The sequence below is a fragment of the Thermobia domestica genome, unplaced genomic scaffold (genome assembly GCF_964235325.1).
Source record: "Thermobia domestica unplaced genomic scaffold, izTheDome1.hap1.1 HAP1_SCAFFOLD_311, whole genome shotgun sequence".
Lineage (NCBI taxonomy): Eukaryota > Metazoa > Arthropoda > Insecta > Zygentoma > Lepismatidae > Thermobia > Thermobia domestica.
The window spans coordinates 3,205-26,094 of record NW_027656025.1 but is presented as its reverse complement, the minus strand read 5'-3'; the positions used below and the strand labels follow the sequence as shown (position 1 = coordinate 26,094).

The following is a 22,890-nucleotide window of genomic DNA, read 5'->3' as shown; positions in this document are numbered from 1 at the left end:
GTCAGAACATTATGACTAGCTACCTAATTGTCAGTATGTCTACCTTTGGCACGGATAACAACGGCGACACGTCTTGGCATGGACGTAATGATCATCGGTACTAGTAAGTCGCTGGAGAGAGTTGGCATCACATGTGCACACATAGGTTACCTAATTCCCGTAAATTTCGTGGAGGGGGGCGATGTGCTCTGACGTCACGTTCAATCACATCCCAGATGCGTTCGATTGGGTTCAGATCCTGCGAGTTGGATGGGCGAGCAACACATCGCTTGGAACTCGCCCCTGTGTTCCTCGAACCACTTCATCATCCGACATCTGTAATAAGGTGGGGGCGCCCAACTCCTCGACGTTTGGACGTCGATTCCCCTTGGTTTCGCCACTTGTTGAAGACAGTCACCACAGCACTTCTCAAACACCCGACAAGTCCTGCAGTTTCCGAAATTCTCGTGCCGAGTGTTTCTGAGTGAATACTTTCTTCAAAATAATATTAAAAATTGTAGAAAGATTTTCGAGATATTCGAGTTGAGTCGAGAGTTTTACGAGCAGTCTCGACTCGACTCGTGTCTCCTCTCGAATTTTACAAAGTGTCTCAACTCGAATTCGAGTCGAGTCGAATCGAGATTCGAGGTATGTCTCGACTCGTACACATCCCTACTGGCAGTGACCTCTGTTTACATTTATGAGATATTCGTCATTATATGGGCGCCTTCGCTACTTTTTCAACGCCTCTCGCGTCTAAGCGATGTCGCTTTCATTGAGAATTCTTTACTTAATTTAATTTCTACTATCACCTTCTCCAGTTTTGTCATTATATATTATCTTACTAACATTGCGTAGTAATAATTTCAAGCAGAATCGCTCCCATGGGGGAGTCCATCGGATACGGATCCCCCAAAAGCTTCTAACTTAACATATATTTATACAATTTCTCAATAAAATTATAGTACTTGTTTAACAGGGAAATGTTTCACAGGATCCAGCATGAAAATTTGATATTACACTTCATCTATACTCTTTCTCTTATGAAAAGAATCTAATTTTATGATTTTCTTCCGAAAATATAATTTCTTTCCAACCTTAGAAAAAAATGGATGTAAACAAATCCACCTGATTACCAGTGATTGGTTGTTGGTCTCACTGCACTAGTATCCTACCACAATATAATCCCTACAAAAATAATAATTTCAAATAAAGATATCTGAATTTATCTGCTATTTTGTGATAATAAACGCAATATATGCAATATTTAATAACAGATGTAGTAGCTTTATTTCAACCTTACCCGTACTTGGGCATAAGTATTTACTGCGCATGCGTATGTGTTCGCGCGTCGACTCCGCTCATTAGAAATTGTAGAACGCAGAGTTTCATGGCGACGATGAGTGATAATAATCCATCTTCGTTTCGTTTTATAAAAAACAAACTAAGACGATAGAAGACGAAAGAGGTAATCTTGCTTATATAACGATTTAAGAAAATACATGTTTCCAACATAGTAGTAGTAGTCAGTGTCATTCCGTTAATTATTTACCAATAAACCGTAGCCTTACATTTTGGAAATTATGCGATCCGATGACAGACGATCTTGCTGTTCACGTCTCTCGCTGCCGAAGCACGTGTGAACAGCGGGGTAATACATTTCGCTTTGTTTACGTCTACTTTGTTCTAAGGCTGGAAAGACTTTAGGTAGAAGTATTTTACAATTACTTATCGTATTTTCGCATGTAGAATAATACCCGTTCAATATTACATAGTCCTAGTGGCTTGTAGTATTAATCCCCTCTTCCAAACCTTGGACCACACCCAACAAAAGTTTCTAGGTGTGTGCCGGATTGCAAAAGTAGGGAGATGCTGCTTTAGATATTTATTAATTCAATATCCAAACAACATGTTCCAGATTTGATCTTGGCCCTCATTTCGTACTGGTTTGAATCAATGCAACGTAAACTTTGCGTTTTACTTTGCGATGATCAGTATTTGCAGTTACAATTAACTTATTGGCTTATTTGCTTTGCTATGCTGTCAGCAGATTTATTGAAGATCATTACTGAATGGGCTTTCTTATCCCTCTATTGCAATAGGAGTTATACTGTAGATGTATTTCTTCCAGTTCAGCATTGAATTTACATAGTTCGAATGTATATTGTGGTTTCGCGACCCGCTCGGTAGAGTAATACTCCCGGAAGTAAGGTTTCTTTTGCGCGCTACCCTAGCCAGCTGTATTACACGCTACCCTAGCCATCTCTTTCAAGTTGGTCACAAAATTTATATCATAGTCTATGGGGTCAAGCTGGAACAAAACGAGCCCTGCGGGGCTTCTAACCCGTTCCTACTACTATTACTACTACTATTTATCTGCACAAAAGTAAGTAAATCACCCTTTTCAGTATTATTTTCGTCTTATTTTAATGAAAAAAAAAACTTATGAAAATTTAGTCCATAGCGCTAGCACGCTCGGCTACGAGGACCGACATCAACAGGCGTTTGATATCTGCTATATGTAACCTACGTGGCAAGAATCGGATAACAGCAACCAATCAGAACCATGTATTTAGTTCGTGCTTCCGGGAGTATTACTTTCCCGAGCTAGCCTGTGGTTTCAAACGTGAAAAGAAACTAACTTTAAAAAAAACTCGTGAGCAAGTAGACTCAGTAATTCACATGCTTGTCTTTGTGCTCGTTCGTTATGGGTGGCCATTTCATGAACGCGATACAGTTTTAAATTGAGAGATCGCAGAGCATCTTTTAAATTTTTTATAGCAGAGATGGCGTGGGGCAATGAAAACTGACCCACCGCGACCCACTCCGACCCACCGTGACCCACTCCGACCCACCTCCCTCCATGACCTATCGTCATCAACTCTGACCCGTGATCCACACCCTCATGGGCCATATTACGATTAATTTCATACATTTACGATTATTTCATATATAATTATTTTCTTGTTGAATTACAGACACTTTTCAGTGGAAAATTGGATGACGTTTGAAAGTCTTAATAAATTAAGGTAAAGTAGACTAACGTAAAGGAGAAAAGAAAAGTAAAATTCGAATTGTCTCGAAAGCCAAGTAGTAAGTCCTATTGCTATTATTACAATTACGAATAGCAATATCTAAAAGTGCCTTTTTTGATAGATATACTCATTTCAGCTTGCGTTGTATAGTATAGATAGCTGTAAAGCAACCTTGTGTGCACAATAACTTCCATAACTAGGACTGGTTTTCAATGACACTTTGCTGACACATTGAGGCTTTAATACTACGGTCTAGGTAGACGATGGGTGTTGTGGGTGCAAGGGGGAGCTAACCCCTTCTCCCATAGAGACGTGGAGCTACGAAGACGGAGCAAACGTCACTTGCAAGCTTTTTACACACCTGAACGCAAACGAAAGCGGGCGTAATTGCTGAACCATATGTCGTTTCTGAGATCTAGCGTATAAAAATACCAAAATATTTAAATTTTTCCCAGCTACGACCAACGTCACGCACGTGCTTTGCCCCCTTTAGTCCTCCCACATAAGCAACAAGTACACATACATTGTATTATCATGTAGTGACTATTTTATTGTTTCATATATCAACTTTTATGATTGTACCCCAAGGGAGGAATGACTCTCAAAAAAACCTGATACCAAGAAGCAAAAATAAACAAACAAACAAACAAAACAAAAAAGAACTTTACTCCCTCCACCGTGGTACGCCCCACATACATAAAATGGCGGAAAGCTTTATCTTTTAGAAATATATTGATATAAATTAGGAGCTAGCTAAATTAGCTAAATTAGAAGCTGAGATACTGAGGTTTAAAGCCTTGGCATAGCATTTGTGTCAATGGGAGTTTAAAGCTTAATCGTTGAGTTTTTAACAGATTAAGTACAATTCTACTAATATGATACATGCTACGTTTATTCTTCATGATAAAATGAAATATTTACAATGTATGACTTTCGAACTTATTGATTGGTTTACTCTTTAGGATGTGGGAACGGCAAATACCTGAACATCAACCCTGCTGTTTTCAAGATCGGCTCGGATCGCTGCAAACGTCTCACGGAGGTAGCTCGAGAGAAAGAACACGAGGTAAGTATAAGAATGTTTTATATAAACAGGCAAATTATTATTTTCAACTTATTCTACTCGTATTGTTATTATGGTTCAGACATCATTTACCTTGAATTCAAAACTTTTTGTTTATTTTGTCCTTTTTCTTAATCCTTAGGAAGCAGAATCATACGTGACCCATAAGACGTCAAAATTGACTATGTATATTTCCCAATAGAGATTATCCGCCTTATGCAGAGTCGTTTTGATGTATGATTTGCGTCATACTAAATGTCTGACTACTGCAGGAAATATGTTAGTCCAACTCTTTAGTATGGCGCTAATCACGCGTCAGAACGACTCTGCATAAGGCCCTATGTTTTCTAGAATAAAACCAACATATCCTATAGTTCAATCATTTCCAACTGGTTCTAGGTAAAATGAATTTCAAAGTTAATCGATTAAAATCAAAATTAAATTTGACACTTTTCACTCTTATACAATGGAAATTGTCGTGACTTGTACGTAAGATAGGAGACAGAAGTAGAGGTCAATACCACGTATGAAAATCGGAAGTATCTGAAGGAGCGGACGTCATTACCACGTTATCTGAAGGAGGGAAAGTCACTACCACGTTGATAGATCAGAAGCATCTAAACGAGGGCAGATCACTACCACGTTGGTAGATCGGAGGCATCTGAAGGAGGGCAGATTACTACCACGTTGGTAGATCGGAGGCATCTGAAGGAGGGCAGATTACTACCACGTTGGTAGATCGGAGGCATCTGAAGGAGGGGAGATTACTACCACGTTGGTAGATCGGAGGCATCTGAAGGAGGGGAGATTACTACCACGTTGGTAGATCGGAGGCATCTGAAGGAGGGGAGATTACTACCACGTTGGTAGATCGGAGGCATCTGAAGGAGGGCAGATTACTACCACATTGGTAGATCGGAGGCATCTGAAGGAGGGCAGATTACTACCACGTTGGTAGATCGGAGGCATCTGAAGGAGGGGAGATTACTACCACGTTGGTAGATCGGAGGCATCTGAAGGAGGGCAGATTACTACCACGTTGGTAGATCGGAGGCATCTGAAGGAGGGGAGATTACTACCACGTTGGTAGATCGGAGGCATCTGAAGGAGGAGAGATTACTACCACGTTGGTAGATCGGAGGCATCTGAAGGAGGGGAGATTACTACCACGTTGGTAGATCGGAGGCATCTGAAGGAGGGGAGACTACTACCACGTTGGTAGATCGGAGACATCTGAAGGAGGAGAGATTACTACCACGTTGGTAGATCGGAGCCATCTGAAGGAGGGAAGATTACTACCACGTTGGTAGATCGGAGCCATCTGAAGGAGGGCAGATTACTACCACGTTGGTAGATCGGAGGCATCTGAAGGAGGGGAGATTACTACCACGTTGGTAGATCGGAGGCATCTGAAGGAGGGGAGACTACTACCACGTTGGTAGATCGGAGCCATCTGAAGGAGGAGAGATTACTACCACGTTGGTAGATCGGAGCCATCTGAAGGAGGGAAGATTACTACCACGTTGGTAGATCGGAGCCATCTGAAGGAGGGCAGATTACTACCACGTTGGTAGATCGGAGGCATCTGAAGGAGGGGAGATTACTACCACGTTGGTAGATCGGAGGCATCTGAAGGAGGGGAGATTACTACCACGTTGGTAGATCGGAGGCATCTGAAGGAGGGGAGATTACTACCACGTTGGTAGATCGGAGGCATCTGAAGGAGGGGAGATTACTACCACGTTGGTAGATCGAAGACATCTGAAGGAGGGGAGATTACTACCACGTTGGTAGATCGGACGCATCTGAAGGACGAGAGGTCACTACGTAGTTAGATCGGAAGCGTTTGAAGGAGGGGAGCTAAAGGGGATAGGATTGGACAAGGGACCTCAGTCACCCGAGGTGAGTAGTCTACTAGTGAGCCACCGCTGTCTCACTTTCCTTGCACTGAACAAAGTACCCTAGACTTTCCTTATGGAAGAACTGCTTTCGTTAAATTTCTTGAATTTATGATATTTCGCTTTTTCATATCTTATTGAACGAAAGCCATACTGGGCACAACAACCGGAAAGGTCTCCTAAGTCCTTCAATTGATAAGAATGCTGAATATAAGCTGGTTGTATCTTGTTATTTTGAAATAATATTTGTTTTCTCGTATTATTTTTAGAAGAGAGAAAAAAAGAGTAATTTGTAACGAACCACGAAATATTAAGGCTTAACTTAGGCTTAGGAACAAGAAAAGCTATGACCACATATTTTGAATGCTAAACAAGCCTAGAATTTCAAAAGTTGGGTCTAGAAAACTGAGTTCTCCTCTTGATTACGCCAGTCACTTTAGTCTAGCAAGTATATTGAATTCAGTTCCATACGGAAAGAGTGGGATCCCGGTTTTACCCCCAACCCGCACTTCAGCTAGACATACGAGTTCCTCATGGCTAAGCGGTTAGCGTATGAGCCTTTGGCATTGGAGAACCGTATTCGATTCCTGGCGGGTGATCATGTGGTTCGGATTCCACGTTAATCAGTGGGTCCCGTCTCATATAGCCTCGCTATTGAAAGGGACATTAAACTAAAATTCAACTCAAATATTCGAGCTCTCTCAGGGCTAAGCGCTTAACGTACATGCCTTCGGTGTGGGAGAACTGGGTTCGATTTCTGGCAGGAGCTCATGTGGTTCAGATCCCATGTTAAGTTGTTGGTTCACGTTTCATATAGATTCACTGCTGAAAGGAACACTGAACTCAAAACAAACAAAACAACTAGACATACAAATATCTTGAAACAATATAGAGTTGAGAGCTTTACCTTCCATCTCCAATTTGATGAAATTCTGTGTACGTCAATGCTTGAACGAACAGGTTTTAATTTTTTTTTTTTTAAATTGACCTTCATAAGAAACTACTTTTTTGCTGTTATATGGATATTGCAAAATCATAACGAGACTGTCACGTACAGAAGAAAAAATCCTAACCTACAGCAACGAAATAATTTATGTTTTCCAAATATCAGTACCAGTACATCTCGTCACAGAGCAGAGCATGTGTTATTGATACACCCGGCGCGAAGGTCGATCATGTGAACAGGTAGCCAGCCTCTTTCGCTTGAAAGAAAACACAAATTTCGGCGCCAATTTCTTGCGTGATATGATTTGTAGTAGTTGGTGAGGGAAGGGGCTATCAGATGGAAGTAGATATTTGAAAACAACATTCTTTCTTCTTTTTCTTCTTCTTTTTTTAAATAGGTAGTTAAGTCATTGTATAGGACTACTGTCATGCAACGATCTCATATATTTGCTACTGTTGAAACTTTTTGGAGGGCATGGAGGGAAGGGGAGAATAGCTGTTATAAAAAGTGTTAAAAAAATAGTTTTCAGAAAGGAATAGTGAAGTTTTGTGTTATTAATAGTTGCGCTTTTTTTTGTATACATAGTATACAGTCATCAAATACCATAATTTAGAAGTATTATTAGAAAATACCCTAGCAGCACATTGGTTAGAAATAATCGGCATAGTTGGGAATTAGTTGAATAATACGTTATCCCAACGTAATTTAGCGTATTTTGAACAACTACCATTTTGCCGTCATATAACCAACAATTTCAGCCTCATTGCTATTCGAAATTCTACTTATTTCGTGGATTGTCAATTGAGTTCGTTGGGAAATAGCCGGCACTGGTGTAGGGCCAACGTTGGCCGACGGCTACCCAACCGTTTCCCACTTTTGGGTCCACTGTCTATCCGGTTTAGAGTATCAGCATAGTTTGTGGGGCTACGTTAATTTGTTAGTATTTTGTGTCGAAATCTTGATATCCAGGAAATCAGGAAGCAGAATATTAGAATATATTATCAGCTGCTCTTTCGATGCCTTGACTTATTTAGTTCCTTTGGAGTTTTACGTTCCTTTCCAGCACTGGGGCTATTGGGGCTATATGAAACGTGATTAAGGTTACAAGACGCACGGCCAGCCCTAGGCAATTTGCCACCCCTAACTTCTTCAGAAAGAACAAATCTAAAAAGCCACAATTTTAAATATGCTACCGCACCATGAACAACGAAAGGGAGGGAAGGAGCAATCACAATCACAAAGGACTAAACGCTACGAATACAATCTCGTCTGTTTTTTTTTTTTTTAATAATAATAATAATAATAGGGCGATTCTCAGCGTTACGCACGGGACATTCGTACACAAAAACTGCTTTTTTAAACAAAAATGTATTTTCAAATAAAATAAAAAGTATGTCAAAATTAGGAGGAAAACTATTAGTGCATAATTAAATAAAATGAAACACTAAAAAAAAATTGCAAATTTGAGTTATAAGTCAAAATTAAGCGTTACGCACGGGACTCAGACGAAAAGCTCATTTGATTACTTCAAATTCATTGGACATTCTCTGCGATTTATGGCAGCATTTTCATTTTATATGCCATCACTTATGTTCTACATTCATTCTCCTTACTGTGCATTATATTTTTTAAATTGGAAAATAGAATTTAATTAGCTTTACACTATGTTTTCTTTTTCGACTCACCGTTACGCACGGGACAGAAAAGTAACCATGCAATTGTTTGGCTGTTCTAAGACTGTTATTATGCAATATCCTTACTAAAGAGATTGATATTTTAAGATTAACATTTGAACATTAATAAGCACAAAAAATTTGCATCCATAATTTAATTTAAATGCATTAAATTATATTCCAAAGTATCAAAGTCGAACTTTGCTAGGCAACTCGCTTAGTGTTATTACCATGTCTTTAGGGTATTTGTCTGAGTGCTGATTGGTGGCGTTCAAACCACATAATGTTGTATAACTGTTGAGCTGCTCGATCCTCTGTGCTACCTACCAAACATTGAGTCGTTTGAACGCTGCGATTGTCAGGTGAAATGGGAGAAAGTGAATTGAAGGGAAACAGTTGGTTTTCGGTTATTTGGTATGATTGTTACTTCACCACAGTGAAGATTTGCTTTAGTGTCAGTTTTGGGGGGCGCTGATTCACAGGCATGTAAATAATATGGATTCACAGGCAAGTAACTCTGTTCCAAGTAATATTGTCAGTGATGCACTGAATCGATCGACAAAACCAACGAGTGGCGCTGAAAGGGCTAGAAAATATAAACTTAAACATAGCAACAAGGTGAGACTGAAAAATGAAGTGAGGATACAGCGTTATAGGCAAGTTAAAAGATTAACTCTTTTCCTCTCACGTCCCTTTTGCGAAACTCATTCCGCATTGTTTCGTTGTTGGCCTTTTAGAAGAGAAAAACACTCTAAAATGTGAAGAAGAACAAGGCAATTCAAGTTAGATTGGTTCAAGGAAGACGGAAAGAGTGTCAGTGTACAGAATGATATATTCACCAAGTGATGAGAGCGACATTAATTCAGAATACAACTTTGAAGACAATGTTCATAATGATATTCCAACCCTTCAACTGTCGGGCTCAGAATGGACAATATTAGAGCACGTGTATTTCTCTTAGTAAAATTTGATTGTGGTTCTTCCAGAAATAGGATTAAATATCGGTATGTATATGTGTCTGAAAGTGATGTAGAAGAAAGAAGATGGGGACATTAGAGTAACAAATCTTAAATGCATGGACAACAGTGGTACAAAGTTTTGTTTTGATGAAAAGAACAGATTTTATGTCTCATTCGATCAAGTTTTAAATATCCTTCAAGCACCTAATTTTCTGATAAGGGGTGAAAGAATATAGTAAAAAGTTGCGAAACCATTTGCCCCCTACAGGACTGTGAAACCAACTTAGATACCTACCTTTCTAATGAAAAGAAAAATGTGGGATTTATCATGATAATTTGTTTTTAAGCCTCGTGGTAAATGTTTTGATGTAACTTAACGTAAACGTTTTTGGTAGTTATGTTTAGTTATATTTGATTTAGTTTCTCTCAGCAAATTCATGTTTCTTTGAGTTAATATGAAAGTTTATTCTTCACTGTTTAATCTCAATAACAATTAACACGTATTGAAATCTTAATAACTTAATATTATTCACTTCCTTGGATAAATCTGTAAGTGTCCCGTGCGTAACGTTACGCACGGGACAACATTTCTATACCTCATAAAATACATAAGAAGGATAATAAACAAATTTAATAAGTACCACTAACAGGCTAATAATAATTCTACTTTGGAGCAAAAGTTTCAGTACTTTATCCTCTGCAATTACAAAGGAAAGACGAAAAATACATGTTTTCCGTTACGCACGGGACAGCGAAACATGACATGAGAAAACTACGATTTTTGCCTACCAGAACAAAAAATTAATTAAAACAAAATTGGCAAATTTTTGCCAAAGGTCCACTTCATATTTTTTGCTATTGTTCAAATAATTACGGATTTAGAATTTAGTTTGAAAATTATTTGAAAATTGGGATATGTGAACAGTATTCAGCATGGTGTAGAACAGATAAAGTTTATGTGGTCAAAACCTAGTAAATATATTTTACAAAAAGATTTTAAATGTCTCAGTATATACTTACACTATTTCTTAATAGAAAAACATAAACATCATAGTTTCAAATTAATTTTGAAAATTTACTGACAATGGATCACTTGCCAGAGAATCGCCCAATAATCTATTATGTTAGTGAAAGATAAAGCAATCACACCTGCAGAGGAAAAATGTTTTATTATTATTATTATTATAAAATTCAATACGAGGTTCAATTTCAATATATTGGTTTGCAATTCCAGTGCAACTAACTTTTTTATCTTTATTTCTTGACTTTCCTTCTCCATCTGTTAAAGAATTTATTTTAAAAATCCTGTTTCCACCTTCGATGATAAGGAACTTCTTTGTGAAAAAGACAAGACTAGTTTTCATATCAAAACTGTGATAACTAACTAAATAGAACAGGTGTTCGCTACTGTTCCAGAATGAGTTTTTGTAATTGACAACAATTAAGCAATTCTTGTTCGTACTTGTTTGACCTTTAACATTATCCATATGACCTTAAACTAATGCGACAAAAATATCATTTATGAATGTACTAATGAAATAGAAAGTCAGCTTACTAAATTTAATTACCATCATCATGAAGTCTGTTTCCGAAAAAGAAATATCTATTTTTAAATAATACAGTTATGACAGATTTTGGCGCCCCTCGAAACTTTCCGCTCCGTGCAAATGCACGTTTTGCACGTATGGTAAAGCCGGCCCTGGCAAGACTCCTCTTTTACCTGGACATATCATCCTTTTTGAGGCCGTAACCATGGTCAGTATGAATTAGTCCCAGAAGCGACAGTCCTATTAGCGACAGGAACTGTTTATCTGTCCTATGAGCGACCGATTCATTTACGTTGAGATGATGGAAGATGATATGATTCCATCTCGTAAAATATGTTTGCCTCTGGCGTTATTAGCACCCGAACAACCATGGTATGAAATATGTACGTGCCAGTGATACTGTTCGTCAAATATATTTTTCCTCTACTGTGCGTGCAAATAAAACTTATTTTAATTTTGAGTTAGATTTGATATAAAACATATCAAATAACTTAACGAGACAACAAGGATATTTCCATGAAAAGTATATTACTATGTAATTATTGAAAATCCAGTTGTAATATCCTCTTTCTTCAAAAGCTCAGTTTTCTGTATTTAATTTGATTCAACTTTAATCACACACTAAGCACAGTAATATATTTTATTTTGAAAAACTTTAACGTGTAACATTTTCGCCAACTATCTACTTTTTAGACTTCCTAAGACTCTATGAATAAAATGAAAAAACAGCTTTTGAGATCCCTTACATTTGATTGGCTATTCTCAACCAATCCCACCAATTACAATGCAGTTCACTCTAAACAATCCACAAGGTAAACAAACTCTTTAAACTACATTCCCCCCTATTGTAAGCTATTAAAACGTAAACTAATTGCTTAATTTGCCTTCCCTCCCTTGTTTTTCTTCGGGCGCCCCTATCTCTTTCTGATGTCTTTCTTATGCCATAAACATATTAAATCTAAACTTGTGTTCCGTATCATTTTAACATGAAATTTTTAATTATATTAGAATCATAGACAAAGGCGGAGCTACTCTAAATGTATTTAGTTGGTTTTCCCCTTTGATAGAATCAATATATTCATAGAAATTAATTCAAAAATATAATATTAGGAAAAACGTATAAAAGATTGTTAATGTAATGACTCACGTATTAAATTCAGGTAGAGTGAAATTTTTCATAGTACATTTTGTTAGATTCTAAATTACATTAGCATGAAACAAGTTAAAGAAGAGATAACCTTATCTTCTTCCATTATCTTAGTATGAACGAATCGGTGACTCATAGAGCAGTTAACAGATCGAATCGGTCGCTCATAGGACAGTTAATAGTTCCTGTCACTAGTGGGAAGACACCGGTCCTTATGTGTTTATAGGAAACTGTTAATATATATATATATATATATATATATATATATATATATATATATATATATATATATGTATATATATATATATATATATATATATATATATATATATCAGTGGCGGCGGTTGGACGTCAAAAGTGGGGGGGGCAAGACATGATCTCAATATTTGTATATCAATGTTAGTTTTTTGGTTGCTTCTAACATTTTGTTTGACAAAAGGTTGTATAACTATTAGGATACTGTATTTTCCAGTTAAAATACCGTATATCGTGTTTTATATTTTACAAAGTAAATTGACTAGAGCAACGCAAGTAGATACTAGCTCTCTGTACTCTTAGACAACGAAAGTGTAAGAAGAGATTTGATTCCTTGCTCATGAACATCTTAAAATTCTGTCTGGAAAATTGTGTGGTCAGATTAGAGGCTTAATTCGCAAAACAAACAGAAAGGATAATATTAATCGAACAGTAATAAAAAATAAGGCTTGTTTCGCAAAAGTTATATTGAAACTGGGAATATAGGAACAACTTACATTTTTAATTCCATGCATGTTATTACATGTTATTACTCTTAGAAAAACAGTAAATACTACAAGCATAAAAATGCTGCGACATTTAAAGAAATACTTTTGCAGCTTCCCGAAAAATGTTCGTTGCCATTAGGTACAGTTTTCACTTTCTTGGAATACATCAAAACTCAACAATACTTAGAATCACTCCACATTCCAGTTATGCAAAATAATCCTAAAACCTAGAATTATGTTGAATTCACTAAATTTAATTGTATATACAAAATTGTATACAGTATGTTTACCTCTAAATTCATATATTACACTGCAAAACAATGCCGCGCCTTTGACGTAGAAGACCCGGGTTCGATTCCTGGCGAGAGCTCATGTGGTTTGTATTCCACGTTAATCAGTAGGTCCACGTCTCATATAGCCTCACTACTGAACGGGATGTTAAACTCAAAAAAATCAAATCAAAATATTCCTTACCATTAGAAAGAAGAAAAGACATTTTAGGAACTGTCGATTTTTGTGAAATTAAACAATAATAATTTGGGAACAGTGTTTCTTCCAGACATGCTTTTGGGAAGCACTGCCCCCCGAAGCTCTGAGAGTATCCCACTCCCCGAAGGAGACCAAAATAATACGTCTATAATATAATAATAAATAGAATAGTACCTGCAGTGCTCCCCCCGGAATACTGTGTGCGCGCCCCGGAACATTGTTTCTGAAAAAAACACTGCTTGTGAAGATTTTTTTTTTTTTGGCGAAATGTTATCTCAATTAGTTCTAAAGCGACTGGCTAACATATCGAGCCCTTGTAAGAAGAAATGAAAGTACACTCGAATTGTGGCACTCCAATAGGTTAATTTTGGGGCCATTTTTCGTGTCAATTAAAACGCAATTCATATAGCTTTGTTCACTGTATGGGAAGACAACCAATACGTACTCAGGGAACGGCAAATATTTTATGGCACCATTTTTATTCTATGAACCATTAATACATACAAAAATTTTATATTTCCAAATGAAATTATATACATTAATGGGTCATTTCAAAAAAGTGGGGGGGCAACTGCCCCCCTTTGCCCCCCCTAATCGCCGCCCATGATATATATATATATATATATATATATATATATATATATATATATATATATATATAGGCCCTATATATATATATAGTTAAATCTATTTTTGTCCGCGATATAAATCTACACTGTTGACCCTTTTGAAATGAATATTGGAACACATTATATACCTCGCAGGCACATAGCCAAGGAAGGGGGATTCGGGGGGTCCGAACCCCCCTTCGAGACCAGAAATGAAAAAATTAAGAAAGGATGAAACAAAATAAAATGAAAAAAAAAGAAGGATCGCGTTAAAAATTAAAAACTACAGGAAGCTTTTGGTTACTCTTTCTTATGAGGAGATTTGTATTGCTTGCAATACATGGTGGCGAGGTGAGCGAGATATCCTGGAAAAGTCAGGAAATTTGAAATTTCTACAAAAGTTACGGAATTCTCAGAATTTCTGCTACTAGTCAGGGAGATTACAAGCTTCCGAAAGCATAGTGGTTTTATGTAATAGCGTGGACATTTTTTATCATAATTTTTCGTCATCGCATCCTTGCAGTATGAAACATGTTATTTCAGAAACAGTTTTCTACTGCTCCTTTAACTTGTCATTTGGAATAGAAAGAAGTTGACGGAATAATAAAAACAAAAGAACTTATGTGAAAAGAAAGTTCTGTTAACATTTGATTCAACAGAGAAAGGAACGCAGATATTGCAAAATATTTTACAAGATATTATTGAGTATGTATTTTTCATAATAGTGAATTTGTACTTTTTATGATAGTTGAGGTCATAATGAAAGGAAAATTATTTTTGAATGAACAGAGAAGGGACGTAAATATTGTAAAATCTTTTTCAATACGTTTTATTATAATAATAATAATAATAATAATAATAATAATAATAATAATAATAATAATAATAATAATAATAATAATAATAATAATAATAATAATAATAATAATAATAATAATAATAATTATTATTATTATTATTATTATTATTATTATTAATTATTATTATTATTATTTTACTCGAGATTTCTCCATAGTTTGTTATTAAAATACCTATATCCTCATTTTATTGTCCTAACAAACCAATATATGTTGATAGTAAAGTAGTTTAGATTGATCGAGCTCCTGGGCCTTCAGAATTTCATGTCACGCCCCCCTTTCCCCGAAATCCTGGCTAAACGAACCAATATATGTTGCCAGTAAAATAGTTTAGAATGATTGAGCCCCTGGTGTGATTACAACAATATTTCATTTCACGGACCCCCCTTCACGAAATCCTGGCTACGTGCCTGATACCTCGTAATAGGTTTTTATCATTCACTTTGATTAAACTGCTGATTCAAAATTTATGACAGGGGGCGCGGTGGCTCAGTGGTAGAGCGTTCACCTCCGGTGCTTGGGGTCCCTGGTTCGATCCCAGCTCGCGCCGTGTGGACTTTGTGGTGGACAAACACCGTGCTCGTTGGTTTTCTCGGGGTTCTCCCGTTTCCTCCCACTTTCTTCATTCCACCATTTTCACTCATCTCTCATCATCACCGTCTCCTTTAGCCTAACCGGCATAACCGTGGGACGTAAAACTTAAAGATTTCATTTCATTTTTTCAAAATTTAGGACAAAAATAGTGTGTCTAAGGAACCCCTCAAGTACGAGAGAAAAGAAATTCAGTATACAGAGTATATCAAATGTTTGGAGCAAAAGGTCAAGTTGGTTATCAGTAAAGATAGAAAGAAATGAAAGAGAGAAAACTTGTTGGAAATAGGCGTTTCTTTTATCAGGTTGATTTTTTTTTCAGTTGCGTCAGCCATTTGGGCCCCACACCTGAAAGGCGCTCCTATCTACTCCTGTTCCCCTTTTTTAATTATTTTTTAGAGAGCTTCGAAATGTAGTGTTGGAGGGAGATAGAAAAAATAAAATGAAGAGAGAGAGAATAATAAATGAAGATATTTTAAACAGGATAGGAGAGAAGAGGATGCTTTTAGCTACTATTCTTCGTAGGAAGGCTAATTGGTTTGGACACATCTTGCGAAGTAATTGTCTTTTTTATACCGCCATGGAAGGAGAGATGGAAGGCGAGGAATAATAATAAAAAGAACACAACTAATTGACGATTTGAAAAAATAGAAAATATTGGGAATTAAGAGAGGAACCTGAAGATCGACAAATATGGAAGAAACATTCCGAAGTCTAAACCTTACAAAAGAAAGAAAGAAAAAGAAAAAGAAAAAAATAAAGAAAAATGAAAAAAGAAAAAAACTGAAAACGTAATTGGCCCGAAAACCTGCCAAAAGGAAGAATGCTTAATAATAATTTACATATTATAAATTTTAATCATTATGCGAGTTTATGATAATAGTTTAAAACTCTTGTCCGTTGTTCTTTACCTTGCTTTAATTTATTACTTTTTCCCAGCTGTGGATTTAACCTTAGGTAGTACACACAACATAATTACCTTTTGAGTTTGTTACGCCGATAAAAGTTTAGCTAAGATTTTTTGTGTACTTGCAGGCGATTTTGTAAAGGCGCAATGAAAAGATGCCGTGGGCTACAGTTCGAAACAGTTAGGGATGGGCACGAGTCGATCTAAAACTGTTCAGTTTCGAGTCCAGTATAGTTTGATAAGTGGCTCGCTCGTTCGCCTCGTTTTAATTCTTTTTGAAATTATGGCCTGATTAGACTGGAAAGCGAAATTACGAGAAGTGTAAGCAATAATGTGGAATGCCTTAGTATTACTCACGAGAGGGGACACTGCTCGCATCTGGTCTCGTCCCGATAACGAGACGACAATAGATTTTTATAACGAGAAAACTTCAAATGTCGTGAGCACCAATATAGTATATACTGTAGTTCTTACTATCAAGGCTGAGACCTATACGGTCGCATTTTTGAGCTAAGGAGAAGCACAACCCGGGTTGTGATGTCAACCGGCTCTGCTCGGTTCAACTGAGCGAATAGCTCAAGCCGGCTCGGTTGGAATGAGCCATGACTCGATTCGACTCGGCTCGGGTGAGCCATTGACTCGGTTGGGTGAGCTGTCGGCTCGACTCACTTTTCGGTTCGGCTCGATAGTGAATGAGATGTGAGCCGAGGCGTTGACAACCTTAAACCCGGGCCAAGCAGTTTTGAAAATATTTGGCCGGCACCCTATAACTTTTAACAACTTTTGGTTCGAGCCCGAAATACTTGCTCCTCCTGAACTCAAACACAGAACCTCGTGAACGATGTCTATGCCTTCTGATGACTTCTCGACACTCGAGATCGACGATTAACTAGTTTCTAGTATTCAGATACAAACCGGCTATCTTTCATGGTTAAATGCTGTGTTGTAATAATAATAATAATAATAATAATAATAATAATAATAATAATAATAATAATAATAATAATAATAATAATAATAATAATAATAATAATAATAATAATAGTAGTATCCTTGATAATTATATTGTCTATGTAGGATACTTGAAGAGAATACTTGAAACTACACACGATATTTAGCTCGAATGGACTTGTTTGGCTCGACTCGACTCGAAACGAATTCGAGTCGAATCGAGTTTCAAAGACAACCGCTCGAACTCGTCCGTGCCCATCCCTAGAAGCCAAGGGCGGATCCAGGACGGACTTCTGGGGGGGGCGGTGGGTTGCAATACTGCTACTTAGAGCTACTTTAAGAACTCCTAACTCTGGGATGGGTTTTATTTATATATAAAATAAAAAAGTTTACTCTTCTGGGGGGGGGCAATTGCCCAGATCATCCTCCCCTGGATCCGCCCCTGCTAGAAAACAGAGGCAATTCAAGAGGAAGGAAGATCATAAATTGCAACTTCCATAAGGAAAAGACGCAGAAATATGGGATTTTCCTAGGCTGCAAATCTCTGAAGATGATAGATATTGATAAATTGAGCTGATTTTCTAATTAGAAAGGGAAATTCCACGAAAGGAAACAGATAACATCCAGTTCCCTGCGTTGATGGTTTTTATCCCCTGCCATTTCTCTAAGCATCAAACAAGATGTTCTAAACCATGTATATGAGTATTCAGCAATGGTTCATTATGAATGTTATCAGTGAAACGAAATTAAAAGTTAAATTATCCTTGTATCAGTCAGAGAGGATAATATTAAAAAAAAAAAAAAAAAAAACTCGTTTGTTTTTGTTTTTGACAAAAACACATGCACAGAATATAAAATAATCTTCTTTTTCTTCTTTTTCTCGAAACCACGATCCGCTCATAAATACAAAACAGGAAAAAAAATAGAATAAATGTTATCGAATTTCAATCTTTCAAAGCAATGAAAAAGCAACAAATCGAGAATGAAAAAGGGGAAGGGGGTATAAAAGAAAGAAAAAAAAAGAGAGAATCGCGCGGCGGACGGTGTAAAGTGTAGAATGAACCCGATCGATCGAGCGTTCCCGTCTGTTGTTGAGGATGAATGTAGAGTTGACGCGTGGGTTGTACAGAACCTACTTTTCCCCTCTTGACGTCACCAAACGCAAGTTATGACGTCAGCGGAGTGTCATAGAAGTCGTGCTAGTTCGGAAAGCGCCCCAGCGTCATCTTCAGGTTATGGCTGGCGGAACTTTACAACCATTAAAAAAGGAGAAAGAAGAGGAGATAAAAGCCCAGAGAGCGTCAATACTGATATTGTTCAGTTCACAACATCGGAGAACGTTCAAAAGCTTCGATTTTTGGTTTAACAACAAAATCAATTGGCACCGTAAGCAACAAATCGGAAGGACGCTCGGGGGACATTTCCCCACTCACCATTTAACTAAAGTAGTACAGTATATTTATTTATTTTACCTTCAATAGAGGGTTGCGTTTCAATTAAAGTACTATTGACTGGACCAACCATAGTCAATTTACCGCCCCGTGCAATGACATCATTTGGGGCCTCTTATTTCTCCAGAAAGAACTTAATCTTAAAAACCACGATTTCAACAATGCTACCCCATCATGAACAACGAAGGGGAGGGAAAGTAAACTCGCACTCAGAAAGGCCTAAACATTACAAATACGATCTCTTTGTGTTTGTTTTCTTTAAATAATAATCTATTAAGTTACTGAAAGACAAGGCAAATACAGAGCTCCCTCTGACTAGGCGGTTAGCGTACGCGCCTTTGGCGTGGGAGACCCGGGTTCGATTCCCGGCGGGAGCTCATGTGGTTCGGATTCCACGTTAATCAGTAGGTCCACGTCTCATATAGCCTCGCTGCTGAAAGGGACGCTAAACTAAACTCAACTCAACAAGGCAAATACACCTACACAGGAAATATGGTAATCCTTTTTGTAGAATTCAAAATCGAACTTCAATTTCAATACGAGGGTCACTACGAAAGTTTTGAGATGTGAAATAACTTACATACTTAAAATCAATTTAACACTTACATTTTCTCCAAGTATTCACCATTACACAGTACACACGTTTGCATCCTCGAAAACCACTTTTGGAAGCAGTGTTGCCAGTCTTTTTCTTCAAGTGTTGAAAGTTCATTCTCGTAAGCCACTACAGCTTCTTCAGGGCTGCAAAATCTCTTCCCACGCATGCGATCTTTGATCCTTGGGAACAGAAAAAAATCACACGGGTCAGGTCAGGGCTATACGGCGGATGAGTCATAAGTTTGACCTTCGTAGATTCTAAAAACTGAATTGTGATGTTGGCCGTGTGTGCGGACGCGTTGTCATGATGAAGCAGGATCCCACGCAATCCAGTTCTTGGACGCCGTCCCTGAAGCTTCTGGAACACTTTTGTCAGGCAAACAGTGATGTACCACTGAACAGTAACAGTCCTTTGTTCTTCAAGTGGACTGAAAGTCCACTAAAGTGTTCGTTGAAATCGATTCAGTGCGTCCCAAGAATAGGTTTCGTCTCCTTCAATAACCCCTTATTCAAACCGGAAATGTAGAAATTAACCATTTCCGGTTTCAACATTGATTACCATACAACAAAATGGTAAGAAATAACGAGGAGTGGTTTCTTCGAAATCGATTTAACGTTTCAACAATAGATTCCATCTTCTCCGTTATTATTATTATTATTATTATTATTATTATTATTATTATTATTATTATTATTATTATTATTATTATTATTATTATTATTATTATTATTATTATTATTTTAGGTATTCTATCTATTGGCGGGTCCTGCGACTAATGACTTCTACTTTTTATTATTTTTTAGTTATTTATTGATGTAGGTTCTGGCTTGGAAATATTTCTTCCACGTTTCTCGAACTTCAGCTTCCTCTTTTAACTCCCAATATTTTCTTCTCTTTTCCAAATCATCGATCAGTTGTGTTCTTCTTCTTCCTATTCCTCGCTTTCCTTCCATCTTTCAATCTATGGCGGTATGAAGAAGACAATTTGTTCGCAAAATGTGTCCAATTGGCCTTCCCTCGTAGGATGTTGGCTAAAACGTCCTCTTCTCTCCTACCCTTTTAAAATATCGTGTTTTGTTACACTCTTTATCCATTTTATCTTCTCCATCTTCCTCCAACACCACATTTCGAAGCTCTCTAAATATTTATTCTCTAGCTTCCATAATGCCCAACTCTCAACCATAAATTCCAATGCTCCATATATAGTAGTTGTCCAACTTCTTCCTTAATCAAATATTAATGCTGCTAGTTAAGAGCGATCTTTTCTTGTTGAATGTGTCTTTGGCTATGGTAATTATTGACCTGATCTCTTTGGTATAGTAAGCGTCCCTAGCCATAATGCTTCCCAGATATTTGAAATGATTGACATTTTCAAATTCTTTTGGCTCTACTCCGACTCATAAGGGCGCGTTTTCACGGGTTATTTTTATTACTTTCGATTTATCGATGTTGATTTCCATCCCATATTATTTCCCAATACGAACTATTTTGTCCGTTCATTGTAGTTCTTCGGTTCTAGCTATAAAAACTGTACCATCTACATACCTGATGTTGTTAATGATCAACCCTCTAATCTTCAATTCTGTTAATGGTTGCTTCATTAACCTTCTTTCTAGATATATCATATAAAAATAAGTATCCTTGTATTTACCATTTTTGCATTAAATTTTATCCTTGTATTTACCATATAGCAACCAGGGCCTAGAGTTGAACGGCATTCACCAGGTTATGGCATATGCTGATGATGTAAATTTAATGGGGGATGATAGGAGAACAATAGAAAGAAATGCAGAGATCTTAGTAAACGCTTGCAGGGACATGGGTTTAGAAGTAAATGCAGAGAAGACTAAATACATAGAAGTGCGTCGGGACCGTAATACGGCAAATTGTGGATGCGTTAAAATATTAAATAATGCTTTTGATAAAGTGGATACTTTCAAATATTTAGGATCAATATTAACAGACGAAAATCATATTCACGAAGAAATTAAATGTCGACTAAAAGCAGGGAATTCGTGTTACTACTCGGTTCAAAATCTCTAGTCGTCGCGAATTCTGTCGAGGAATTTGAAGCTTAAAATATATAAAACGATAATCATGCCTGTTGTTCTGTATGGTTGCGAAACATGGTCGCTTACTCTGAGGGAAGAACATAGACTGAAAGTATTTGAGAACAAGATCCTGAGACGAGTATTCGGACCCAAGAGGAATGAGAATGGGGAATGGCGGAAGCTTCATAACGAGGAACTACATAGTTTATACGGTTTACCCAACATTGTTAGGGTCGTCAAGTCTAGGAGGCTTAGGTGGGCAGGTCATGTAGCTAGAATGGAAGAAAGTAGAAACGCTTTCAAAGTCTTGACTGGTAGACCCATAGGAAAACGACCATTAGGAAGACCTAGGCGCAGATGGGAGGACAATATTAAGATGGATCTCGCAGAGATAGGAATACAAAGTAGAAACTGGATGCAATTAGCTAAGGATAGAAGTCAGTGGAGAGCTTTTGTGAACGCGGCACTGAACCTCCGGGTTCCATAGGCCATAGAGTTAGTTAGTTAGTTAGTTAGTATTTACCATATTTTAATCCTTGTATCCTTGTATTAATAAGTATCCTTGTATTTACCATTTTTTTTGCATTAGACTCAAAAACGAAATACTTATCATACATACCGTTAACCAGTTTGTATAAAATATTTCGTCATTTATTGTTTGTCTAGTAGATAAATTGATATAACAAAGTTAATTTAACAAATTTAGGTATGATATTCTATGTCTTATAGTTGAAACTTCATATTTCTGAAAATATAAGTAGCGTAAAAAAAAAAAAAAAACCGTTTCTGAACTGTCTCTATTTTATTGGAATGGGAGAGGGAAAATATCGACCGTATTAGGGATCCGTATTCCAACTTACTTCTAACTGAACTGTTAAATAAAGCTTTACTACAATCAATTGATTTAAATATTGCTGGATTTGCTCATAATAATGCCTAACTGTTTGTCATAAACATAACTTTCTTACAAGGCTGTCTATATTCTTTATTATAAATTAACGAGAAATGTTACAGTTTCGGAAGTATATCGCTTCCTTCTTCAGACTACTATTCCAACTGAAATCATAGATAACGTAACATAATTTGTTATCTCTACCAATCAAGAATCATTTTTTCATTTTTCATTAAAATTCAAAATATATGTCCATTGTTGGGACAATTTTAAACTCTTAACAAAAATAATAAAAATATCTAACTGTTTGTATGCACATTTTACTATATAATTCATGCGATTGTTAACTTAAATGATAATTTTGAATCTAATATTAACTCAACTCCTTAACTATAATTTACCTTATAAAGTAACTGCTTATTGATTGTATATTCAACGTCCAGACTATGCTTCATATTATTAAATACAATATAATTACTTTTGTTGAGATTAAATTGAAGTCTTT

The 22,890-nt window shown here is 36.9% G+C and overlaps 1 protein-coding gene across 1 annotated transcript in view; it reads left to right on the top strand.

The window, feature by feature from the left end:
- LOC145676717 (uncharacterized) overlaps nt 1-4,080 on the top strand; it is a gene marked incomplete at its 3' end in the record, with an annotated part of 176,845 nt that extends 172,765 nt beyond the window's left edge. The window contains exon 3 of the mRNA XM_081747542.1: nt 3,977-4,080. Coding sequence (XP_081603668.1) covers nt 3,977-4,080 — 104 coding nt within the window. The remainder of the gene's footprint in view (nt 1-3,976) is intronic.
- Nucleotides 4,081-22,890: the final 18,810 nt, after the last annotated feature.